General features: G+C 35.9%; 1 protein-coding gene across 3 annotated transcripts in view; it reads left to right on the forward strand.

Annotated features, from left to right (window-relative positions):
- Positions 1–26,418, forward strand: part of LOC145668861 (zinc finger MYND domain-containing protein 11) — a 99,620-nt gene that overhangs the window by 20,878 nt on the left and 52,324 nt on the right. For all 3 annotated transcript variants that reach the window (XM_081737085.1, XM_081737084.1, XM_081737086.1), the window contains exons 3-5: positions 19,377–19,528; positions 23,216–23,340; positions 24,869–25,030. In XM_081737085.1, the coding sequence (XP_081593211.1) occupies positions 19,377–19,528; positions 23,216–23,340; positions 24,869–25,030 (439 nt within the window). The remainder of the gene's footprint in view (positions 1–19,376; positions 19,529–23,215; positions 23,341–24,868; positions 25,031–26,418) is intronic.

The following is a 26,418-nucleotide window of genomic DNA, read 5'->3' on the forward strand; positions in this document are numbered from 1 at the left end:
AAACATACTTTATGTGTAATACGCGAAAACTCAAATCACTGTTCTGAGAAGTATGGAGAACGATTTTTTTTAACGTCCCATTATAATCTTCAGATCTCACACTACAAGGTAGTTCTGTGAGGACTGTTAGGGGTTACATGTACATTATAATCTACAGTAATATTATCAAACCATCTTGAGCAATCGTATCCCAAGAAAACAGTATATTTTGTGTTATTTATTTACTTCTTACGTTCATATGGTGGATAGGCATATGCATACCATTTAGTCTGGCTTTAATAAGGAAAAGCCGTAAAATTTAGATCGCTTATATAACACACACTTTATTTTAAGTTCGAAAAATTATTATTACTTTATTATTAGTTGTAAAGCTATTCGTATATAGATCAAAAGTGAACGCATAGCTACTATGTGGACCAAGACAAACTTAATCATCTGGAAGAAATTCGTGGACGTAATTTGTATTTTCGTCTAATATTTGTGTGAATTATGCAGTGATTTAATGAAAGCTCATGTAGTTTTTTTCTTTTCTCTTTTTCTTTTTAATAAATTCCATGTTAAACATGCCCCTCTTCTTTTCCTTTCTTGTAGGGAGAAGGTAAAGTTTTGGGAAAAAAGTATTCGGTATTCACACGTAGTTACAGTACTTTATTATTTTTCTTTGCATAAGCATGTAGATGTTGGACATTTTCTTTAGTTCATATTATTAAACCGTAACCTTCTGAGTAATCTTTGAAAACACTAGGCTTTTCGTGAAGGTAGTTAATTAATGTAATATCTCATCTAAACATAATTAGCTACTTTTAAGGAGAAAAGTTAGGAATGCTGAAGTCTTATGGTTGTGACTACTCTGTTTTCACTTCTTCAACGCGTGTTTCTTCATCTTCAGGATGTACAGTTGCACATGTCTTATTCGTAATACAACAACAGAGGAAAGAGCTTCCCTTATATATATAATGCATGAGCTTAATAGCAAGCAATTTCTCTACTGCAGAATGAACGTATCCAAGAGACACAAGAATAAAGTTAAGCCAGTCAGGTACAAGGGCGTGTAACCACACTTGTGAGGCAATACCTATGAGGCAAGGTGTCCATAATATAATGCAGGAAAATATCATACATTTCTGTACTGTGAGAATATTTTCTTTTTGTTTTCGTGTTTCGTTTGTTGTCTTGGGTTCGAGAATTTTCCCGAAATTAATAATTTGTTTGACGTGTGAGTGAAGTGAAATGATAAGCATTACAATTGCTACGTAACAAATGACTATAACGAATAGGTATGCTTTGAGAAAATTTTCAGAGATATGGCAGCGATTTTCTGTATTCACGTCTGTCGAGTTTAGTTGATTTTGTAGTTGATAAACATTGTTCTGCTGATCATTACTGGATACGTTTCTAAGTGAATTATTAACAGATAGAGGTCGGGATGTTCGAAAGTCGTATATGTTACTAGTAGCAACAGTTTCACTGTCATTCATGTTGTCAGCATTGTGTGTAATATAGTCATCAGGATCATGTGACGAGAGTAGCAAAACATCGGAACTAGGTAAAGAATCGTCTGCATCTGATTTGTTTCCTGAATTTAGCATCAGCACACCAATAAACGTGTCATTTAGTACTGATTGCGCAGTTTCTATGTACCTCTTGTCCTGTTTTAGATATGTCAAGTCAGGAATTGTGGGTAATACCCCCGATCTATATGCAAGAAGTGAGTTGTTGACTAATCCGTAGATTCGGTTTACTATATCCGAAGTGATTTGTGAAATTCTGTTATACTGAGTGCTGTTATTGAGAAATGTCAGAGGGGTATTGCAATCAGTGTGTCTAAATGGAATATTTGTTCCACAAACAATGTTGTTTTGGGAGCCCTTATCGGAAATTTTCGAGCTCAGTACCGCAATGGCAATCACTGGAATTATCCAGTTCATAGTTCCGAGGAAGATGTTTACACCCTTCTTTCGTTTGACTAATTGGGATTTTAAGTCATTGTAAAATTCAGTGACTAAAGCGAGAGCCGAAATAAAAGATGTAATAAATGGGACCAAGAAAAGTATTGCCAGTAGAAGGTAGTAATGACAAGGTGTTGAAGTTACGTATATCCCGAAATGAATAATACTGACTAGCAAGAAACAAATAGAAACGGTGAGAGTAGAGACTGATTGCGAAAACATTAATATTGAATACGCATTGCATTCTTTTTTCTGTAGACAAATTATGCAAATCAATGTTACAAAACACACAATAAACAATGACACACCAAAACCCAAATACAAAGTACCCAGCAGCATTATCAAATGCTAGTTTGAATCAAAAAATATGATGGTTCCCTCAGTCCATACTTGATGTTTCACTGTTTACTTGTTCACAGTATATAACGTAAAGGCTTCTTTTAGAGTTGAAGTAAAACACACACACACATACATGCACTTATACACTAGCTTTCTAATCCAGTTTAACACTTCTAAACGTTATTAAATACATTAATACAATTCTGCTGAAGAGTTTTGTAAGCACTTATTAGAAACACAGTTCCATATATTTGTCAGAAAAATGTTTTCACAATAAATGTAGAGAACCGTATTAGAAATTTGTATGAGTATACAGGGAAAAAAGTAGAATTTCACTAATGTTGAACTGGAGTTTTGCATCCCATTTTAGCACGTAGGCTATATGACGATACAGTTGTCAATCAAAAATAATATATATCATTTGTTTTTGTTCTTTTGTTCCGATTTTTCATCCTTCAAGAGAATGTCTGTATAAATAGATTTGTACACTTACTTCACTGTGTTATGAACTTTCAACTTCATATCGCACACTTATGCATTATCAGTGGGTGTCAGTTTAAAATAAGCAGTAAACTCTTTCATTGTTATTATTATTATTATTAATATTCTTGAAGAGCGCACGTCCTTTAAAAACTATGTAAAGTCAAATTTATATCTTTGCGGAGATTCATTTCGATCCCTCGAAGCGCCTACTTTCTGTGTAGATATTAAAGAAGAACACTTGTATATTTTTGAAATTGATATCACTAAAGATAAATAAATCTATACCAAAGCAGTAAAGCCAGAATGTGAATCCGTAGTAACAATAAATGTGTAATTTGCAGATAAAACTCATAAAGATGGAAAGGAAAATATTGAGTTAATACACTGCGTAAACTGCATCGCGCAAAACACAAACTTAGTCCCACTTTGTAATATATAACGTGAATATTTGATCTTCCTAGATTGTGATGCTTTTTGCACACTGGCAGTTCAGTGACTGACAGGAATCGGAAAGACGGAAGCGACAAGGAAATGCGGGTATGCTAACTGAAAAAGTACCATCATGAATTTTAATTTGAAGAAAATTACGGTAAAGTAATGTTGCTCTTGTTTTGCATCAGCAAATGAGTATGGCAAATAATACAACGCAAAAGAAGTATACCATATTTTCTCTAAAAAGATTGAAGGTTTTTTTCCTATCTATTGACCCGAATTATTTGATGAATAGTTGAGAACCGTAATACAATAGTAGAAATTTAAAAGTTCGGTGTTATTTTTCCTAAGATTCGATTTACGCTTTGTGAATCAAGCTAAATGGAATACAGAACGAGACAATTCTCTTATTCTTTATTATTGCAAACAATATTCAGAAATAGCGGATATTCACAACATGCATCGCCTTTCCCCTAATCGAGTCACAGCTCTTTAGAACTGTCAAGTACTAGCTGAAAACACAATAAAATCTAAAGGAAAATATTATTCCGTCATTTGAGTTGAGTTGAGTTGATTTTGAGTTTAACGTCCCGTTCAGCAGCTTGGCTATATGAGACGTGGACCTACTGATTAACGTGGAATCCGAACCACATGAGCTCCCGCCGGGAATCGAACCCGGGTCTCCCGCGCCAAAGGCGCGTACGCTAACTGCTTAGCCACAAAGGAGCTCCATTTCCGTTAATTTAAATACTGGGTTATGCATAATGAGATTCTGCTGACAATTTACAATTTATCTCCAGAACAATTACAGCCCGGAACTTTTAGAATATTCTTAACTATGGAAAATTCTAGCTCACATCCAAACTAAACTCTGGTACGAATCTCAGAAGGGCGTACCTCATATGATCTAGCTCAGAACCTCCATTCGTGCTACGTAGTAAAAAGTTATAAATTTGCGAGAAACTAAAAATTATGTATTAATCAAAATTCTCGTGTATTAACGAAATCGTAATGTTTAATTTTTGCTATGTTTTTCGTGCTGCGTACTAAAAAATGACAAAAGTGCGAGGAATTGAAAATCATGTATTAACCAAAATTCTTGTTTTTAGTGATATAAATCCTGTCAAAATTGAAAACCTCATATGCTTTGATACATATAAACATTTCTTTGAAGCTAAATAGTCTTGTTTGGTGTTGTTGCAATAGTAACAATACCTAGATCTTTGTACAGAAATTATTATAACACTATTTTTAACAGTAAACACTAAATGTAGAATTCCGTAGTGGCTGTGTGGTTAGTGTACGCGCCTTTGGTTCTGGAAGATTTGGTTTTGATTCTCCGTTGGAGCCATGTTTGAATCTCACGCAAAGGTGTAAATCCATCCTTATTTACGGACGGTAAATTCCAAATTTTATAAACAAGTTCTTCCTCGTATGCAAAAGATTTGTGCTTCAATCCTAACATGCAAACTTATGCTGAATAACATCGTATATTTGAATTCTCTGAGCTTTTGCCCCATACCTCGTACTACCTTCATTCTATATTCTTTTGTCAATACTCACATTTACCATTCGTTTGATTTAACCTACAACATTGTTTCCCAATCTCTGGTTCACGTTCCCCAAGGGTGGGGACGACAGATTGAAAGAGGTTCCGCTCGACATTTTATTTTTGTTAAACTTTTATCTTACAACGTTGTTCACCCTTTGGATATTTTCAACGTACATTATCTACTTTTCAACCACTTGAGAAAAATAGAATATAAAAGGTAAATGACAAAGTATCAAAATTACCAACCTGGGCTGAAAGATGCATCACATTACGTGAATATTGAATTCATAATATTATGCGTAATTGGCATGATGATATTTTTTCGAAGACCTCAATTTATAGTAGTATTGCAGTTCATAAATGACACATGTAGTGTTGTAAAATTGTAATTTATCATTCATTTTTATGGTATGTAAAATATATTTTAAAATCATTTCTTAATTTTTTCTTTTGTGGGAGGGCGGAAGATTAACAGTCACTCCAAGGGGTTCGCAACATCAGAAAGATTGGGAAAAGCTGGCCTATAGCAGCACATAACTGCTAAATATTAGAGATTCTTTTCTAGTTTTTATAATTCTTCCCTGGTAGCTAAATGGTTGGTATTCTCCCAATTGGGGCTTCAGTGGTAGAGCGCTCACCTCTGGTACGTGGGGTCCTTGGTTCGATCCAGCTCGCACCAAGTCGGCTTTGTAGTGAGTAATCACAGTTGTTTTAGTTTTTATTTTGAATTTAGCCGTTCCGTTCAGCAGCGAGGCTACGTAGAGCTATAGCTTAACGTGAAATCCCGAACCACATGAACTCACCGAACCTGGGGCTTCAACGCCAAAGGCGCTTACGCTACCTACATAGTCATGAGGGAATCCGTGAACGAACACTACGTATACAATAGGTTCTTCCGTTTCCTACTTTATTCTACTGTTTTATTATTATTATTTTCTTCTTATTATTAGTATTCTCACTGTTTCCCTTAGCCTCACAGTATAATTATGGGACGTTAAACTAAAGAAAAAAAAAAACTCAATCTGTGCGAGAGGTACTGAGTGTTTTTTTTCCTGCAGAAATACGTGTGGTTCAGATTTCGTATTAAGCTTCAACTTACAAGGCTTCTAGCCGTACTCGTCACTAGAGGGTGAGGCAAAAGTGTATTATTGAAACGGCTAGAGGAAAGATGAAGAAACAGGAAGCGGATAATTGGGATGGGGAAGCAGCAGATGGTGCCATTTGGCATCATGGTGGCCATCTTGAAATCAATCATTTTGAATTCAGGTCCAATATTTAAATGGGAAGGGGGCGTGCGACACATGATTTTTGGCTAGAATTTCATCAGAAATTCGAATATGAAATTACTTTTTACTTAACTTTAATCAGTAATGAAATTTTGTGAAGTAAATAAACATTGCATGTGCGATCCTACAAGATATACTATATGTGTTTCCCGTTGTATGCTACACATAATGCAAGACGTTTTTTCCACCTGATAGACACGTAATAACACTTCCAGCGTCACAGAGTCACAAGCGTTCCTCATTTGCTGTTCGAGGTGTCAGAGATCAGCTATTTTTCTCTATAAACAAGTTCTTTGAGATGGCTCTACAGATAAAAGTCTAAGGGTAGCAGGTCGAGCGAACCGGGTGGCCACTCAATTGGCCCTCGACGACTAATCCATTGCCTCAGGAACTGCATCCAACCACTCTCTTATAAATAATGCGATGGTGCGAGGAGGTGCACCATCTTGTTGGAGAAAGGTAGGGAAGTCACTTTCTGGCTTGGAGAAAATCAGGGAAGTCACTTTCTGGCTTGGAAAAATTCAGGAAAGTCACCTGTTCCTTCAGCATGTCAAGATATCTGTCCCCATTTAGGTTCCCATGGATGAAAAACGGCTCAGGATTACGAGTGTTTTATATTCCATACCATACTATAACATTTTCCACACTGCCATTCTGGTGCAGCAGTTCCTGGCCAACAGGGGAGGTGTGTCACTCATTTAACCACCTTACTTCCCAGACTTGTCTTCACCGGACTTTTTCTTGTTCCCAAAATTGTAATAAGCCCTGAAGGGCCAGTTAACATTTGGGACATACAACGTAATTTACAACCAAGCTAAAGGCCATCTCCAAAGCCAGGAGTTTCCAGGACTTGTACAGCCGTTCCCAGAAGTGTATAGTCAATAGCGGGGATTACTTCGAAAGACAGTAACTGTTGTTCCAGGTAAAACAACAGTCCGTTCGAAATATCGACACATTCACTGAACTTTCTGGACAGAAGTTGTATGCTTCGACGCTGAAATTTTGTACCATGCAAATGACAGCAGGGGGAGATTATTTGGCATATTTTGTGATACCACAAGGTTAACAATGCTGACAACCCAACATAAAATCATATTTTCCAAATGACACTACTTCAGTTTATTACACATTTCAAATCTACGAGGCGCATCCAGAAAGTAATTTTCCCACGCGTCCCATACTTAGGAAACCGTATGTTGCGCGAAACTACTACGTGCACGTGAGAGGGTAAGGTCATAGCATGGCGCATGCGCCAGTGAAACTTATCTCGTATTCTCAATAGCGTCCAGGCAGCGGTTGAAGGCAAACGTTCCTATTCTAGCTCCAGCCGCGCGTGAAGTGAGAGCAATGATAAAGTTTTTGAATGCACAGGACATAGTGCCGATTGAAATCCATCGTCACCTGTATCGTTGCAAAAATGACAATGCTGACCCCATGCTCCTTGCTTTGTGTTCTGGAGTCAGTTGCTTCGGCACCCACCTGGCACACAACTTCTTGAGCAACAGGCGCTCCGTGACAGTGGTGTGCAATAAGGACGGGGAAATATGCGGGAACTGACCGCTGAGTTTCGGTATTGTGAAGCGACAATTCTGCATGGTGCTTTCCCGAACAAGATCCACAAGGTCGTCTGTGATCACCTCCCACTGCGCTCCTCATCATGCACATTTTGGCGTCTACACCAGCAACGCACCATCTGCTTGCTCATGGCTAAAGCAACGCAAAAGCATAAAAAGCATAACAGCGATTTACACATATGGTTGGTACCTTGAACATGGTTGTGGTTGTCTAAGGCTCCAGAATAAATTAATTTTAAAAGCATAATAAAGCATAATTTTAGAAAATAAAGCATAATTTAGAATATATAGCACAATTCTTGGAAAATTCTGTTCAACTGCAAGTTTAACATACTGGATTAATATTTTTTAAACCAATATTTACAATACAAAATCATTGAGTACATAACAATGCAAGAATGAAAAGCTTATTTTTATTTCTATAAACTTTTTGGTGTAATCCTTTGATGTGGAGAAAAGAAAAACTTTCGCCAACAATGAATAGTACACAAAAACCACACTATATTGTTATGTGTACCTCTTGAACTTGAGCAGTTTCTGTACTGGGGACGCGGCAGAAGTCCTAAATGGCAGAAGTCCTAAAATGCAGAAGTCCTAAACGGCATTAGACCTAAAATGCAGAAGTCCTAAAAATTATTTCGCGGCACAAGTCCTAAATGGCAGAAGTCCTAAAGTGCAGAAGTCCTAAAGTGCAGAAGTCCTAAAATGCAGAAGTCCTAAAACGCAGAAGTCCTAAAAATCATACCGAGGCAGAAGTCCTAAAGTGCAGAAGTCCTAAAAATCTCTTGTGGCGCTACCATCGCGTCCGTAAGAAGAATACTGTCAATCTGTTAGTCAAGTTTTAGATATACTGTTTCATATTACAGAGCCTTAGTTCTTACAAGTTATTTGTATAAATACATATTCTATCGTTCTGAAATAATAAATAAATAAATAAATAAATGAAGCCTATTGTCCTTTCTTACTCTTTCCATGATATATTTCTATGTTGACAAAATTTTAACTTTCTACCAAATGTGATTCCCAGATCTTTCATAATGTCTGTTTTTCTCTATTTCCACACCATTGACTTCATATTAGTAACATAATATTGTGTTTTAGTTATGTACGTCATAAATTTTGCTTTCCTTGTGTTGTTTTGAAGTAAATTATTTTTACACATATATTTCTTGTACAGAAGTCTTTCTATAGCAAATAATTGTCATATTCGTAATTAACTACTCCTGGGATACGGCTGTTTCGGTGTAGGACGTTTTGGTGCAGGGCGTTTCGGTGTACGGATTGCTCGGTGTAAGGACGTTTAGGTGTGAGGCTGGTTCGGTGTAAAAGTTCTAATGTTTACACCGAAACGTCCACTCTTCAAAATGAAAATTATTCGTTAGGGAGAAATAAATTCACGAAGTAGAATATATAAATTAATAAATAAAATAAAAATTAAATGTTTCTGTAATTGGCAAGGGTTACTTATTTATAGTGAGTCCCCTCGCTTCACTCTATGTCAGAACTTCTAATATCCTCAAATGTTATAATTATTAATTGATTGGGAAAACGTTTTACGGTAATGATATATAGTAAAAAAGTGTGTGATGCATAAACATTGTGTACACCACACACACCTTATTACGGCAATAACTGTGCACAAATCGCAAAATGCTGCACAATCTTTGAAAGAAAATTTTCAAACAGATGGTTTTTCTTCCAATAACCGCTTTTATATCATGCATACCCAATAAGATTAGCAAATCTAGGAAAAGAAAACTGATTATGAATCAGTGACGAGATCTTAATTATATTATTACGGAGATGTAAATTCATGTTATAGTTGTAGAGAAGGACAGTGTCAGAAAAATGTCTCAAGAAAATTTTTAACGGCCTAAAGAACACAACAAGAGGCTGAATCCTACCAGTTGTTCCTGCAGAAATTGTTTCTATTATGAGTTACTCTTTTGTTCTTAAACGTGTTTAATAATTACAGCAAATGAAGGATGTTTATAATAGAATGTGAAAGAATACAGTTTTAAAAGAATTAAACTACGTCAACATGTTAAAATAATTAAAAGAACCTAATTAATTAGCCACTTTGTACTCTCATTTGCTTAACTGGAATAACCGAGGCCTAAAGGAAAAGAGTTTTCTGCCCAAATCTTATAAGCAGTGGGATATTTTAATATTATAGAAATTGACCCTCTTTCCCCTTAGAAGTGTAATTTTCAAGATACTGAAACATATAGTATTTTATTACTTTTAGTTAAAAGTTCAAATACCGAGTTTCACGCATCTAGCTTAAACAAATCCTTCCTTAATTTATTTACATATTTTCTGAGTAAGTAATGGGGAATTCGAACATAAAAAAAGTGCTCCCTTTGCTCTTTCCTTTTTATGTGTTCAATTTTCAGTTTTTTTTAACAGGAAAGATTATATGCCAAGTTTCATTTTACTAGCTTCAGAAACTTGCGAGATACACTACCCTTTAAAAAAATCTTGCCCCACCCGTTTTACGATGGTAAATCATTATGCTTATTTTTCATTCTAATTTAAAAATAGAAAACAATTGCAATAAAATAAGAATGACCCAAGTTTTTAAAAATACACTTTCTTTTTCCAAAACTGTATCCAACCTTTCACTAAGAACGAAGATCACTAAATAAGGAACGAACAAACAAATCTCTTTTACTTTCAAAACTCAAATGTAGGTAATCTATATGCATGTTTGCTTTGCAAAAGGATTGAATGATATTTTAAAATTTCAAGTTACGAAATAGTCTGCAACAATAAAGAAGCGATAATGGGCATAACAATGATAACAAATACTTTTTCAACATTAAAAATGTGCAGAAAAGTAACACAGCATGAAACTTATAATTGTAGATTTATAGTAGAGGTTCATAGAAATGCGAAATACAGATATACATTTTTTTTCCAATGTCTTGCAATTTGATTGGTATAGAATTAATATTTTTGTTTCGATCTCCTCGCGGCACACCGGTTGGGAAACGCTGCCCTATGCATTCAAAATCTTTATCACTTCTCGCATTTCACACGCGGCGGGAGCTGGAATAGGAACGTTCATCTTCAACTACTGCCGCGACGCTACTGAGAACACTATGGATGTTCCGCTGGCGCGTGCGCTGCTAAGACCTTCTCTCTCACGTGCACGCAGTCGCTTCGCGAACATACGGTTTCCCAGCTGTGGAAGTTGTGGGAAAGTTACTTTCTGGATGCACCTCTAGTTATTGGCACAAAAGGCAGAATCAAAAACGCATACGGTGCATGTTCTTTATTATTATTTCTTAAGTGTATAGTTATTACACTGTTGAAAATATTCGTGAAAGTACCACATCCCCCCCCCAAAAAAAAACTACATTATACACCGCAGCCACATGGACATTTTGATGAAATGAACCTCTGGCATGTATAGGTACCAAAGGTAAGACAATATGCGAAACAGTTGTTCTGGAAGACCAAAATATGTGTGCAATAAGTGCAACATGGGAATAAGTGTTTTAGTGAGTTGTATAAGGTAGTATCATGAGCATGAGCAGATTGCTAGTTTTTATCTGATTAAACTATATGATATTCTCTACGTGTGTCTAAGCAGTTAGAGAATTCTAGTAAATATTGTATCAATAAAGAAAACACGATTAGAAAAAAAATAAGCCACTAACTGTAACATAAAGTCAGTAAATGTCTGAAAAAAAGGAAGCTGTTTTTCACTTTTTCTATTGCATGAGCACAATCATTTACCATATCAGTAGTGGTTCCTTTGCATGGGTGCAATATATTGCACACCTCGCCGACACTCATCCATTAGTTGTAAAAACTAGTTTTTAGTTGACTGTTATTATTTAGGTTATCGGATCATAAATTAAGCAAAAGAGTCAGAATGATAACAGTTACAAACCCTGTGTAATAATGGGATAACCTATAGATCCGAGTTTTATATATAGCCTTGGTGCCAAAAAAGAGGCGCTTAACTTCAAAAATAGAAAACAAAAACTAGACCCTATTCAAGTAGTGGATGAACTAAACGACCAAGCGAATGTGAATTACTCTTGTATGCAGGGATTGACAATAAAGCAGTGTTCGATACAGTCAAAGATGAAATGAAATTAAATCTTTAAGTTTTACGTCCCACGATTATGCCGGCTAAGCTAAAGGATACGGTGATAATGAGAAATGATTGAAATGGTGGAATGAAGAAAGTGGGAGGAAACCCACGTACACGGTGTTTGTCCGCCATAGAGCTCACTTGGCGCGAGCTGGGATCGAGTCAAGAATCCCATTCACCAGAGGTAAACGCTTTACCACTGAGCTACCGCGGCCCCATGATAGGGTCAAGACTACAGCAGTCATTAATTCTCCAAAGTCAAGTAGTGTCGAAAAAGCTTACATCAAAGTTATCGATGATATTTATTACGGAATTAGATTTCTGGCCTTTCGACATCTGTGACCGTGTTAGCCTGTCACGTATGAGGGATGACATCCCTCGGCAATCACACTATCCAAGGAAAAGGAAGAAAGGAAGCAGCCTGGGACCTTTATGTCAGGTACCATCTCGGCATTTGCCTGGTGTGAATGAGAAAAAACCTCACTCAAGATGGCTGACTTGAAAATTTTTTACACTTTTTCGGCCGAGTTTTCCCACTGGGAATCGAACACGGAACCGCTTACACCTAAGATGAGAGCGTTAGCGACTACGCTACGTGGGGCCACTCGATGATGTCAATAAGCAACGAGTGCGAATATCCAATTGTTTAACTGTACGCGAAAGACAACAAGAAATCGAGTAAGTGTACGATAAGATGATACTATTTTCTCCAAGCTTTTTAAAAATGTGTTGAATATGTCTTTCGGTTTCTCAGATGGAAGAAGAAATTAATAAATGTAAATGGGAATATTGATTATTCTCAGTGTTGCTGTGGACCGGGCATATTGCAAGAAGAAATGATAATTGGCGGGCACGATCAGTCCTTTACTGGGTATAAAGTTGAACTATCTTCGGAACATTTGAGACATCGAAGTGCTGTAAACGGCAAAATTATTTACTTGTCAATAGCTAACCTTACAAGTAGCTAAATATGATACTTATCTAAGCATATTTTCGAAATAAAACCTTTCGAAAAAAAAAAACAACAACCATATTTTCAATCCCTTGTAACTTCGTTCCTATTTGGTCGAAACAAGTCATACCATGACCATGGTATCCAGCGCTAAGATACTTTGATGTACATTATCCTGTACATCTCCGTTATGCTTATGGGAGATAGAGGCGTCTAAACTTTGGATGTTTGTGATACTTAACATTCTTAGTTTGCAACACTGAATAATGAATGTGGTATTTGAAGATTTCATTTGACATGTTGATTTGAAATGTGTAATAATCTGGTGTAGTGCCATTTGAAAAAAATAGAGTTGGCGACACTGTTCATCCGGTGGTGTCAAAAATACCAAGGACGTTGTCTCCCTGTCTATAGTTTCTTTGTGCAAAATTTCGCTTCTCTGTCTTTTACAATTCCTGAAATATTTACTACTATCATTATAAATGGACCACCCTGTATACAGTATACGATGAGAAAGAGGCGTCATCGTCTCATTTTGAATTATTGCATCTTCAGACTTATATGCAGTGATTTCAGATTTCTCCCGGAGGAGACACTTGAATAAAGGGGCGAAAGGAGTACTGCAAAAATACTGGTAATCCAGGTTGAGAACGATCGGAGAAATGCCCCAGTGGGAATTTCGTAGCTCAGTGGGGGGATTTCCTTCCCGGGCCAACTCCTAAAGTCATGACTCCCTCTAAGTCCTGTTGGGACTCGTTTTATTGCCCTCATGTCAGTATCAGTAACCTCATTCGTACACTACATGGATGGAGAGGAGAGTTGGAGAAAGCTTTCAGCAGTTGATTGGCAATTGTTGATGATGATACATGAAGCTCGATGTGTGCATGTATATATTTCAACATAATATTGACTATGTTTCAGTGTTGTAAGGTCTTAAGTTAGTTTTGACCTAGAAAATATTCTGAACATAACATCAACGTACTTACCATACACCTGCCTACCCATATGGTGGAGGTCATTGACATATTCCGTATGATAACTAATTGATATATGTAATGACCTACCTCAGGTTTCTTCTTAATGTGTAACAGTTGCTTGTTTAAATAACTGCAAACTTATATATATATATATATATTGTATTGTATTGCTTATCAAATACGTAGCTAATCATCAAATTCATATTATTTTAAAGTGGCTAAATGATAGACCACATCCGTTCACTTCAAGTCAAATTAAATTTATTTTCAAGGTATACCGTTTGCATTGCTTTTCATAAGGCATTTCTGTTACTTTATATTTTATAATTCGACATTATTTCTTCATCTTTCGTGTTCGTGTATTACCAGTTTCAGGTAATGTAAAGAACATAAATAACCATAAAATTTCATTGTATTTCATCTGAACAATAAATTGGAGATTGAATCTTGTAACCTAGTCAACGATGAATATTGTTTCGTATTCGACTCCCAATGGGTAAATCCTTCGTTATGAATATAACTCAGGAAGTGCAATAACGAAATAAATAAATACAGGGTGGCCCATAATTCTATATATGATGTTTCAAAGACTGTGGTAAAGAAACCAGCAATATAACTTGAACATAAAATTCACACCTAAACCTAAACACACGACTCCCACACCTTTTCTTACAAGAATTTAAATCTCTGTTCTCCATGGCATTGTCGACCAATGCACCATCCATATCGATACATGCATCGAGACGAAGAGCAGTGTTACCACAAGCAGCGTGGAACTCTTCTATTGCGTATGTGATGTTGATGTCCTTTATAACACGACATAAGAAAAAGTCAGGTTGTGTGAAATCGGGAGATCGAGCTGGCCACTCCATAGACCCACGTGAACCGATCCAGCAGTTTGGGGATGTTTCGTTGTGCCACTCTCGCGATGGTATGGTATAGTGTGGCATACATTAACAGTTCTAACAGGGAACACTTCTTAAGTGTGACACTCCGATTTTGATAAAATTTAGCAGGTAGATACTACACATGAAATAAACGAATAGGTGTTTTTTTTTTATTTTCTGCAAAAAAACTGTTTTAGGGCAAAAGTCCCATACAAAATTTTGAAAGTTGACGGTCGAAAGGCAAGAAGAAGCCTTTAAGAAGTATTAAGCTGGTCGACTATGATAGGTCCCATAATAGTGGAGCTATGAACTTTTAAAGTTCACTTATTTCACGTTTTTGGTATACTATAACTCCGAAATGATCCACTTCTGAGCACAGGTCCATATGCCCCCCTTTTTTCTTATTTTGATGAGAGGAATCTGTTTCCAATATATTGTGATACATTTATGTAACACCCTATATATACAGTATATATATATATATATATATATATATATATATATATATATATATATATATATATATATATATATATATATATACAGGGCGCAAAATTTCAAAGTTAGACGCACTCGCCAATCCAAAAATGATGGTCGCCAATATATATCACGCGCATATTATGAGAGTTCCCCTCATACGGCCTTTGCTTTGACAAAGAAAGAGATTACATTAGGGCATAACATTAAAAAAACACACACACAATTAAATTTAGGTTAATCAATTTGAATTGGACAACTCGTATACATGTTTTTTTAAAAAAATCTTACTTTAATACTTCACGTTTGTGTAACACTCTCTCTGCACTTGTCGATTGCAGTTTTCGGATCAAAGTCCTCAAGTGAAGGGCCACTGATGGAAATTGTGAGCAAATCATCCAGTGTGTCATTCTTAAGTGGATTCGTGTAGGCAGTCTTAATTCTGTTGAGACTGCTGAAGCCTCTCTCACATGAAGCAGTACTCACAGGTAAAATTGCACAAAATGTGACCATTTCAATTAAAGGTGGGAAAGGAGGGGCGGGCGAATTTCAACATTGTTAAGACTTTGCTTTCCATGTCCGTTGTGAAGACTTGATATTTTGTATTTTCTCTCACCCAGTGACAATTATTTTTGTGCGAAACAGAAACTGCGCAGCGCTGTGAGTTTAGGCAAAAATAATTCCTACTGAACACTGGTCGCCAGCTCTAAATTTCTAGTCGCCAATGGCTACCTGGCGACCGGAAATTTTGCACCTTGATATATATATATAGGTAAATAGGGGGGATATGGGAAGTTTCTGAAATACAGCTCTGTATTTCAGTAATTTATTAAACAATTGAAACAACATTCGGTAATAACAAAGCTTGAGTATTACGCCATAGAAAAATTATCAAACATTAGTACATTACGCTTACTGTTTAGTATTACACGCATAATTGCAACACATGTTAAATAACTCATAATACCCCCAAATTAAGGGTAATGTGGGTCAGTGTCTGGGGAATATGAGCACTACAAATACATTAACTAACCGTCTCACAGTACACATAAATTCTACAATAATAAGCTTTAGAACAAAAACTAGTGACAAACATACTCTTATAGACAATATTAGGAACTCAACATTACGAAAAAGGAACTTATAAATGAAAAATATTACATGGAACTCGTGAAGTTAAGAATTCTGCGTAAGGACACTGAGGACAGATAAATTCTTCTTGGTTTCAAACTAAACACACGCGAAATGATACCACATCAAACATCATGTACACTTGATCCACTCTTCTCCATTGTGATCAACATGGAATCACCCTTGGCACACTGAACATTGAGAGTGAGTGTTATTACATTGAGAGTGAGTATTATTCTCAGAAACTTCGGTGTTCATCGTCGTCTTACCTTTCTTTGTCGTTGTAAACTTCCTTCTCTTTTTCAACATTATTAGATTTTTGTCTGCTGTCAATTCTTTGGAAATGCCCACTGCCTACTGACCTAAAATTTACGTGAAATATTATATTTGCTTTAATGTATAACAGGAAATTTCCCAACTTTGAATATGTTTTTGATTTTTTATTTACTATTTTTCACGCGATGGGACAGAGCTCATACTTGCGAAGCTTACCCACTGTTCAACCTATTGAGTCCTATATTTGAAAAGTACCCTGTGTCGCTTTCACGAGACCTTTGGTCTTTGACCATATTACCCACGTACCCATATTTCCCCAAATGCCTCAACTCATATTACCTCATCTTGCTATATTTTATTCAGGTTTGCAACACTGTTCGTACATGATTCTGCAACGCGCGCCATGTCTTGCGAACAAAGGAAAACACCTTGGACTCTACGCATGAGTAACCAAGTTTTCGTAAATGTTTTATATATATCCGGACAATATCTTATGTTTTATAGGTGCAAAATAACAACATTCATTTCATGGGGCAAGAAAATTGTACATTATTTATCTTCAAACCATTAATATTCTCTTAGATTTCTGCTTCCTCGTTTCATAAAACTTATAGTCGCAACCAAGACTCCAACAGTGCTTCCAACCCACGCAACAAGAAATTTCATCTTGTACTTGCTGTGCCACGAGGAGGAAACCTTATTTCCGCCCATATTCCCTGATGCCCATATTCCCCCTATTTACCTTATATAATATTTCGTACCGAGATATCTAACTTAAGTACTGGGCTGAAGTAACAAAAGAGTAGAAAAAATATTTATTTTAAAAATAGAGAAAAACGACTTCAAAAATGAATTAAAGGACGGAAAATGGAAAAATTTTGTGAAAGAAAAATATTAACCGACTTCAAGAAAAACACCCAAAGGAGAAAACAATAATAGCCTAGAAAGCAGAATATGATAATGAAGCGCTTAAATGCACAAAAAAAAAAAAAAAAAAACAGTATTATTATCTGTAAGAAATTGTGAGGTGTGTCCTAAGTCAAACAAATTAATGCCTCATAACATTACTGTTCACACTAATTTTATATTAGGCATTAATTTGTTTGGCTTGGCACGGACTTTAGATTTTTTTTTTAATAGACGATAGTAATGAATTTTCTTTTAAAACGTTTTATTATTATAATATCTGAAATACTCGTTCTTCACATGGGGCTATATTTGAAAGTCAACACCTGTTGGAATATCATCATTCATCTCAGCGACCGCGAAAACTATGGATTTGACACTAATATCGATCATTTTAGATATTATTTTTACATGTCTCTGTACTCCCCCCCCCCACTTCTCGGCCCGCAGTGGTAGCTGAATTTGAAATTCATCGCTAATGGAAGGGTCACCATTGATCTCAGTGACCGCGAAAACTAGGGATTTGACACTAACATTGGTAATTTTAGATTATTTTTACATGTCTCGGTATCTCCCCCCTGGTGACGCCTGGCCTGCAGTCGAATGGGATGAATTTGGAAGTTCATTCGATGGAAGTTTCACCATTGATCTCAGCGACTGCGAAAACTATGAATTCGACACTAATATCGGTCATTTTCTACTACTTTTACATGTCCCGGTAAACGCCCCACCCCCTCGAGAACCCTCTGGTTCGAATTAAGAAAAAAAAAGTTTCGTCTTCGGTTTGAGGCCTGGACCAAGGTACCCGTGACCCAAATTTGGTAATTCTCGGTCCACTCGTTTGGTCCCCAGGCCACACAGACAGACAAACAATTTTATTTCAGGGGCGGATCCAGGGGGGGCGATCGGGGCGATCGTCCCCCCAGAAGATTAAAACTTTCTTATGATTTATATATAAATAAAACCAATTCCAAAGTTTGGAGCCCTTAAAAGTAACAGTATGACAACCCGTCGCCCCCCCAGAAGTCTGTTCTGGATCCGCCTCTGTTTTATTTATATTAGATTTTGTACTTTTTAGCGCTTTGTTGAAATCGGTTAATATATATTTTTTAAGTTTTTGTGTTTTGATTGATTGATTTGTGTATGTTCTTTGTTAGCATTAAGGCCATATGGGATCAGAGTTAACAGTTTAAAATGGAATATGAACCACTGTAGTACGTTTGATGCTCTGAGATCGATAATGGAATTTTCAAGATGTACTTTGTTTTGTATCCCTTCAGTTCATTCTCTTATTTTCTCCAAGTGAGATCATTTTTTTTTTTCGATTGGGCATTGATTCTTTTTTTATATTGGATTATTTGGGTTTAAATGTTATAGCATAGTGGTACCTGTGGAACATGGCTTATACCTTCGAAACGTTTGTTACACAATCATTTTCAATAAGAACTGCTTTCCACACAAGACATGAAAAAGCATCACAATATGGTAGGAAAAACATTACGAACACGTGGTTATTGTTTCGCTTTAATTGAAATACTATATAAGACAGTTGCAAAGAACTCAAGAATGCTGTGAAGCTTTGCCTGCCAGTATGGCGATAACAAGGACTTAAGGTATCATTGTTGACGCAAGTAAATTTTTCTCCTTTTACATGGAAGTTAGTACGGTGTACTACCTTCCTTACCATTAAAATGGTACCACGTTTTGAAAATCATTTTTCAGGTCACGAAATGTACGGTACATCTTACTTTGTTTGGCAGATATAGTAATTAATATTCTGCTTACTTCTTCCTGTAAGCAGTAACGAACTAATCATTAAACTGCAAACATCGAGATAATCATTTAATTTACTATTACAAGTTACAGCGTGCCAGACATTTGTTAAATATTTCAGTTAATAAATGGTTGACGTCGCAAAGTAGTTTCATTAAGAATAATTCAAGGATGCTTTAGTATTTGGTTACTACAAATTTATTTTATTTTTCAGTGTTGGATTGTTTTATCAATTCCTATATTATAGTTAATCCTTTTCCCTTATTTATTTCAGGATTTTCTTAGCAATGTCAAGGAGACGATTATCTTGTCCACAAGTAACACAGCAGTTATGGGACGCTATAAAGTCAATTCGCTTTCAAAAGCAGGTTCCTACGTTGGACAGAATATGCCGATATATGCATCGAATTCACAGGGTGAAAGAAGGTAAGCGAAACCAACTCAAATTTCTGTCATTCAGCTCTTGTTCTGAAAAATACGAATGCTATATATAAATGAAGCTAACATTCAAATCTTAAAAAGGGGCGCGGTGGCTCAGTGGTAGAACGTTCACCTCCGGTGCTTGGGGTCCCTGGTTCGATCCCAGCTCGCGCCGTGTGGAATTTGTGGTGGACAAACACCGTAGTGTGCTCGTGGCTCGTGGTTTTTCTCGGGGTTCTCCCGTTTCCTCCCGCTTTCTTCATTCCACCATTTCATTCATTTCTCATCATCACCATCTCCTTTAGCCTAACCGGCATAACCGTGGAGCGTGAAACTAAAGATTTTATTTCATTTTCATTTTTCAAATCTTACAAATACAATATTTACTGTAGGTATATGAATGTGTTAGGTGTGAAACCTGTGTTTTGTTTACTGAGCTCACACGTTAACCACTGCAATACTGTCCCAAACCAATACAACAGATCAGTGGCATAGCTAGGGAAGGGACCAAAGAGGGACATCTGTCCCAGGACGAAGCATCTGGGGATACCAAATCGATGTTTCATAATTATGAATGAACTTCAGAATAAAATGTTTTTACCTTTTAAATGCACTTTGTAAGATATCAACATATCCACAGTTACATTTATATATGTTCTGTGATTTTTTATTTTCCAATAGACTCCTGAATGAAATGTTTATTCAGTTGCAAATGAAATGCTTGTAGCTAGATAACAGCATCCCTTTTTCGTTCTTTGCTTGAAGATAATTAGTAAATTTTCTCCTCTTTTCTGTCATTAGGTTGATATTCCCCATTCATTAGTAACAATTTTCATTCTAAAATCTAATCTTGACATAAGCATTCAATTTGATTAGCATATAAGGAGTTCTTCCTTTCATCTCTAGAAGATACACATTCGATCTTTCTTTCCCGAATTTCACTTCCCGAAATAGTCAATGTAAGTGTATTGTGTGTATGTAGATGCATGTATTCATTAATGTATGTGGTTGTTGCATCCATGAAATCCCTTTTGCAACTACAGTCCATGGTACAGTTAGTAAATATAGTAGATGGTGAAAGTATGTAGATTTACTCATAAGTTTATATTTTATAATGTTTATGTAGATATGCTGTATATGTAGGAAGGGAATGCATTTTAAGGTAACACACGCACATACTGAGTTCAGTTACCGATTGTTACTGCGGATTTATGAAGAAAAATCATTTGTAAAACTTTCATTAGAAGTTCGAGTTTGTAAGGTATTTGTACCCACAATATAGGTGATGAAACTATCACAAACATTAGAGAATTATTAAACAGGGGAGGGGTCGCGGTGGCTCAGTGGTACAGCGTTCACCTCTGGTGCGTAGGTCCCTGGTTCGATCCCAGCTTGCGCCAAGTAAACTTTGTGGTGGACAAACACTGTGTGCGGGTTTTCCTCGGGGTTTTCCCGTTTCCTTCCACTTTCTTCATTTCACATCATCATCCGGTCCTTTAGCCTAGCTGTCATAACCGTGAGACGTAAAACTCAAAGATGTCATTTTATTTTATTAAACAGGGTATTGTCATGTATGAAGAGACTATTGTAATTGAATTTTGTTCCTATTAAAATCCATTTAAAATAACTGTGAAGCGAACAGATGCACTTTGCATAGAAATAGTGTAGAAAAGGTCGATTGATTTTGAAAATACTACTGGTTCTTTTGCATGAAAAATAATAGATCAGGAACTTCAGCATAGCTTACAAAACAATTAGGAATGAAAAGTAAATACGGTGAATCAGTTTTCGTTGTTGTGTTCCCCTTATGAATAATGCAGCATTTTATTTTTCATGTCTTCTTTTCCCATCAAAAGATGCAGTCATTGACTACTCTTCTCTGGAAACAACAGAAAATGGTTTAAATAGTTGAAAAACAATAGTCCATATGAGAGTTCTCAAAGACATCAAGTTCTGTAACCAACATGGAAAGAAATGGAAAGAAGTTGATAAAAAAAGGATGTTTAATAGGATGTTCAAAAATCAAATTGCTGAATAGAAAGAAAAATGACGACAAGTACTTAAGAGAGAATTATGCTGCGTAAAATATTTAGCGAAACAAAATTTGGCCTTAAGAAGCTACAGAGAAAGTATCACAGAAACTTAAAAAAAAAATTCGGAAGCTTGTTGTAGAGTTCGATCCAGTCATAAAAGATCATCTTTTGTATGTGCAGGGGCCGCGGTTGCTTGGGGTCCCGGGTTCGATCCCAGCCCCCGCCAAGTGAACTTTGTAGTGGACAAACACCGTGTGCGTGGATTTCCTTGGGGGTTCCCCCGTTTCCTCCCACTTTATTCATTCCATCATTTCATTCATTACTCATCATCACCGTCTCCTTTAGCCTAACCGGCATAATCGTGGGACGTAAAACTCAAGGATTTTTTTTTTTTTTTTTTTTTGTATATGCAGCAAAATCAGGATCAATCAATTACGTAGCTTTCACCAAAAATACAAAATTGAGTTCATCCAGCTTTTAACATCTACAATTAAAGGGAAACTTGTGTATGACATCCAAAGAGCCAAATACTATGAAATAATATTTGACTAAACTCCTAATGCTGCTCACCAAGAACAAATGTCGGAGACTATTAATATGCAGATATAAATTTTGAGGCAAAAATTGTAGTTGTGAAGGAGTCTTTGCTAGGAGGATTTATTCAACCTCATAAAAAAGATGCAGCAAGTTTTGCAGACATAATATTGCAACAACTGGAGAAGAATAAATTACCTTTTGAAGACGGTCGGTCTATGTTACGACAATGCATCTATAATGTCTGGGTACAAATCATGAGTGCAACGAAGACTTGCTGTATTTTAATTAGAAGCTACATTTGTTAATTGTGATAACCGCACATTTAATTTAATTGGAGTTCGTGCTCTTAGTCATGAGGAAAAGTAGGTGTAGGATTTTTCAGTACTGCGCAAGCTATCTATGTTTACTTTTCGCGGCCAACTCTTCCATGGAAGACTGAAAACTACTCTTCGTGTATCAGTGAAGTCAAGAGTGAGAAACTTATTGAGAGTGCCAGAGTAGAAGCGTTTTTAGAGAATTCTAGAGCGGGGGGTCATTAACCGTGGAAAAATATGAAATTTTCTCCGCCATAGAATTTAAAACCTGAAACATTTTTATTAGCTCTTAGAGCCCCAGTAGGCGTGTTACTAAATTAGGGCCCAAATTACATTTATTTTTCATCTCAAGGAAATATACTTTTTTCAGATGATGGGACAGCAGCAGTACCTAAATAATTTTCAGTTGTTTTGGAAATGGCGTGGTGAGCTCATTCAATTCATCACACATGAAAATGAGGGTACAATATTTGACGCAACTTAAAGCCTTAAGAAATATTTATTATTTCAGGGGTCCTTAGTAATAGACATTTTATTGAAATAAGCCTAGATAACATAGTCGTTTCATGTAATATATTAAGAATTTTCTGTTTATTTTTTATTACGTGTTAAGATGAAAATTATTCTTTAATATATGTAAGTAGAAGAGAGTGTCAGGATGAAGCATGAAGCATTAAAAAAATAAGTTTTACAATATATTCCTAACTATTTAAAATTTACAATTTTCTTAAGTTTAAAATAAATAAAAGAATTACCTAATAACTTCGAGTGTTTGTGCATTAGAGTTAATTCTCTTCCGATATTTTTAGAGGAAGTAAGGAAGCAAGTGAATCACTGTGTTCGAGATGGCCTGATACGTCATGTACGTAGTGTAGGGGTAAAAGGCACCAAAACAGGAGTGGAGCAAGATGCATATCGGTTGCCAGTTGGGAATGTAAGTATTAATTAATAAGATTGTTAAACATTTCATGTTTCATTTACTTACTTGATAATTAAATGAAAGACTACTTTGTATCCATTATTTTTTTTTCTTCCCAATATTTCACTGTCCTTCAGTGTTGAATACATTGTCCAGGGTCGAATGTCCTACGAAAAAAAAAAAAAAAAAAAAAAAAAAAACCTTGCGTAGTGTTACTGTTTATTCATCTTCATAAAGATAAATGAGAATTTGGCGTATGCTGTTGGTAGTGGTTTCGTGAGTGTTATTTTACGTGTTTTTTCTAATCAAGGTCTTAATATTTACAATATGAGTACTACAAGAAATAGAAGCAGTGTGACGCAAGAGGAAATTCAAGATTTTTTTTCTTAGGAAATTCGACCCTGAACAAAGCTCTCAACAGTAAATGAGAGCGAATATTTGAAAAAAGGAAAACACATAATGTATACAAGGTAAAGTTGTTATTTAATTAATTAATTAGGTTTTTAAGTATTTTTATGCTCTACACATGGTCCTTGCAGAAATAATAACCTTGCAAAGCTGACAGACATGGACCAACAGCTTAACGTAGAATCAGAGCCACATGAGCTCTCACCAGGAACCGAAACCAGGTCTCCCACGCGAAAGACACGTACGCTAACCATATAGTCAGGTGGGAGCTCTGGTGTTACTAATGAGTTTTTCCAAATAAACATTACAAGGGGAACTGCAAGGTCGTAACGTGGGAATGAATTTATAACTTGGTAGAATATGGGTGGTATGTGACAATAAAGAAATGAAACAGCTTTGTCAACTATAAGAATTTACGACAGTGAAAAGTAATGGGTACTTATCAGGTGAATTTCTTCTCAACTTGGTGCAGTTAAACTTTCGTTAATGAGGCTGCTAAAGATTCCGCAGCCTGTCTTGGAGCTGCGATCAGACTTCTTATTTCAACATGCCGTTACTTGTTCTCTTTCCAATTTCTCGCGTTATCTTCACCTCGATTTGTCTCTCACAAATTCTAATTCCAGCCGTTTTTATATGCCTAGAAGTGTCTTCGCGTACCCCAAAGGATCTCAGAATTCATTTTTCACCATATATCATGGCTCTCATAAGACATTAAATCCAGTTGTTATTTTTAACCTGATAATACATAGAACTGAGTCAGTGGTGCTAAATAAGGTTGATTACAGGAAGTTATGTAAAACTGATAAGGTGGTTCCTTAAAAAGGATAGAAGAAGTGTGCACTTTAATTTATTATATATAGGCTGAAGACATTCTCATTCATATCTGGAAAAAAATAATAAAAAGGAGGTTTGGAGAATCATCTTGTTAACAAGGCTAAATGATGGCTTTCTATGTCTTTTGAGTTTGCATCCATCCATTGGTACAATGTGGGACGACAAGGCGACGAAATTATATCAATAATTATATATACACACATACACATAAACTGTTGTTCAAAATTTCAACATTGTAATTTTCTTTCTTTCTGTTTTGACTTGTTTTCTCGTTTTAACTTCATAATATTCTCGTTTTCAGGTTGAACGTGATAAACACGATTGGTATTGCTTCGAGTGCCATAGTGGAGGCGATGTCATATGTTGCACGAGTTGTCACCGCGTGTATCATTTGTCGTGTGTGACAAACGAAGATATGCCTGAAGATGATGTCAAGCACAAATTTGTTTGTGCAGTGTGTAAGGTAAGAAGTACATTTTAAGTTTTTTTTTTCTTGTAGGGCACCACAATTTTTGTAATGATTTGTAGATTAATGGGTTCTATGGAACGGAGACGTTATACTCGAGCGTCACTGAAAAATTGATAAGTAACAGATAGATATGTACCTAGGTATATCATCATGGGAACTTTTGGAATGTCGAAATTATACGAGAGACAAATGTAATACAAAATACATTTGAATGAGTTTAATGAAATCGTATACTACAATGTACATATACAGTTCAGAAGGTTAAAATATAGATAAATACATTACATAAGTAAAACTATGCATGTGAAAAAAAAAAAAAAAAAAAAAAAAAATCGGATGTGCAAACGCAAACTGTTTCTACATCGTTAATCGGCTGCAATTTGTAGCTCTTCACTTTGCGCGCGAGCTTGTCACCCTGTACATAATCTTGGATCAGAGCGTTTTCGCTAGAAAACGTACTCTGCGCTACCGTAAATGATGTAGTTTTAATTCATATGTTTTCTGTAGGCGCATTACCATTGGTAGTTACTGTTCAAGTATCTTGTAGCGACTGACCCGGAATCTGTTGAACACGGACATTGTCACTGTAAATGAGAACAATGCATTATTACAGTGGGAATAAAGAAAATTGAGAGAGTTTCACTGCACGAAAATTATTCCAATGCACCGAAAATTGTCCCAATGAGCCAGTTTCACTAAAATATAAGTAATGTTCCGCATAACGTAAAATGTGACTACTATATAATGGTTTTAAACAGGGAGAATGAAAGTTCAGGAGTGGTACGTTTTATTACGAACCTGGGATATAACTAGTAAAAGAAAACTATTTGGTATCCCTACATCATAATTTATCAAGTTAACTTCTGCAGTCAAGGGTTAATCTCATAAAAATAAAGAAATATTACTGAATATACAAGCACTGAAAATACTGCTCTCAAAACACTGCTGAAGAAAACGTTATTGTTCAATTGCAAGCTTAAAAACATACTTGCAAATCAAGAAAACGTTGCACAAATTTTGTAAATTACACATATACAAATAAGATTATTTGTATTGAAGAATGGTGTGATTACTCATTATTAATTTTCAGTTTCAGTTTATAATTTAAACATATACTTTTAATAATGATGTTTCGATGAATAAATTGAACTTTCCAGTTATTACACTGTTTATTTTAGCAACTCACTGTCCACACAAATCTGTTGGTACAATTACACTCAGATAGACTATCTTCAGGTGCATCTTCATTTGCTCCCTTCCCATTAAGTGATCACTGGAACAAATTTTTCTTTCTTTGCCCTACACTCTTTCCATATGTGCAAAGTGGATATCCGACGTTGAAAGATCAACGTATTATGTTGTTAGCATGACTTATTGCATTG

The sequence above is a fragment of the Thermobia domestica genome, chromosome 13 (assembly GCF_964235325.1).
Source record: "Thermobia domestica chromosome 13, izTheDome1.hap1.1, whole genome shotgun sequence".
Classification (NCBI taxonomy): domain Eukaryota; kingdom Metazoa; phylum Arthropoda; class Insecta; order Zygentoma; family Lepismatidae; genus Thermobia; species Thermobia domestica.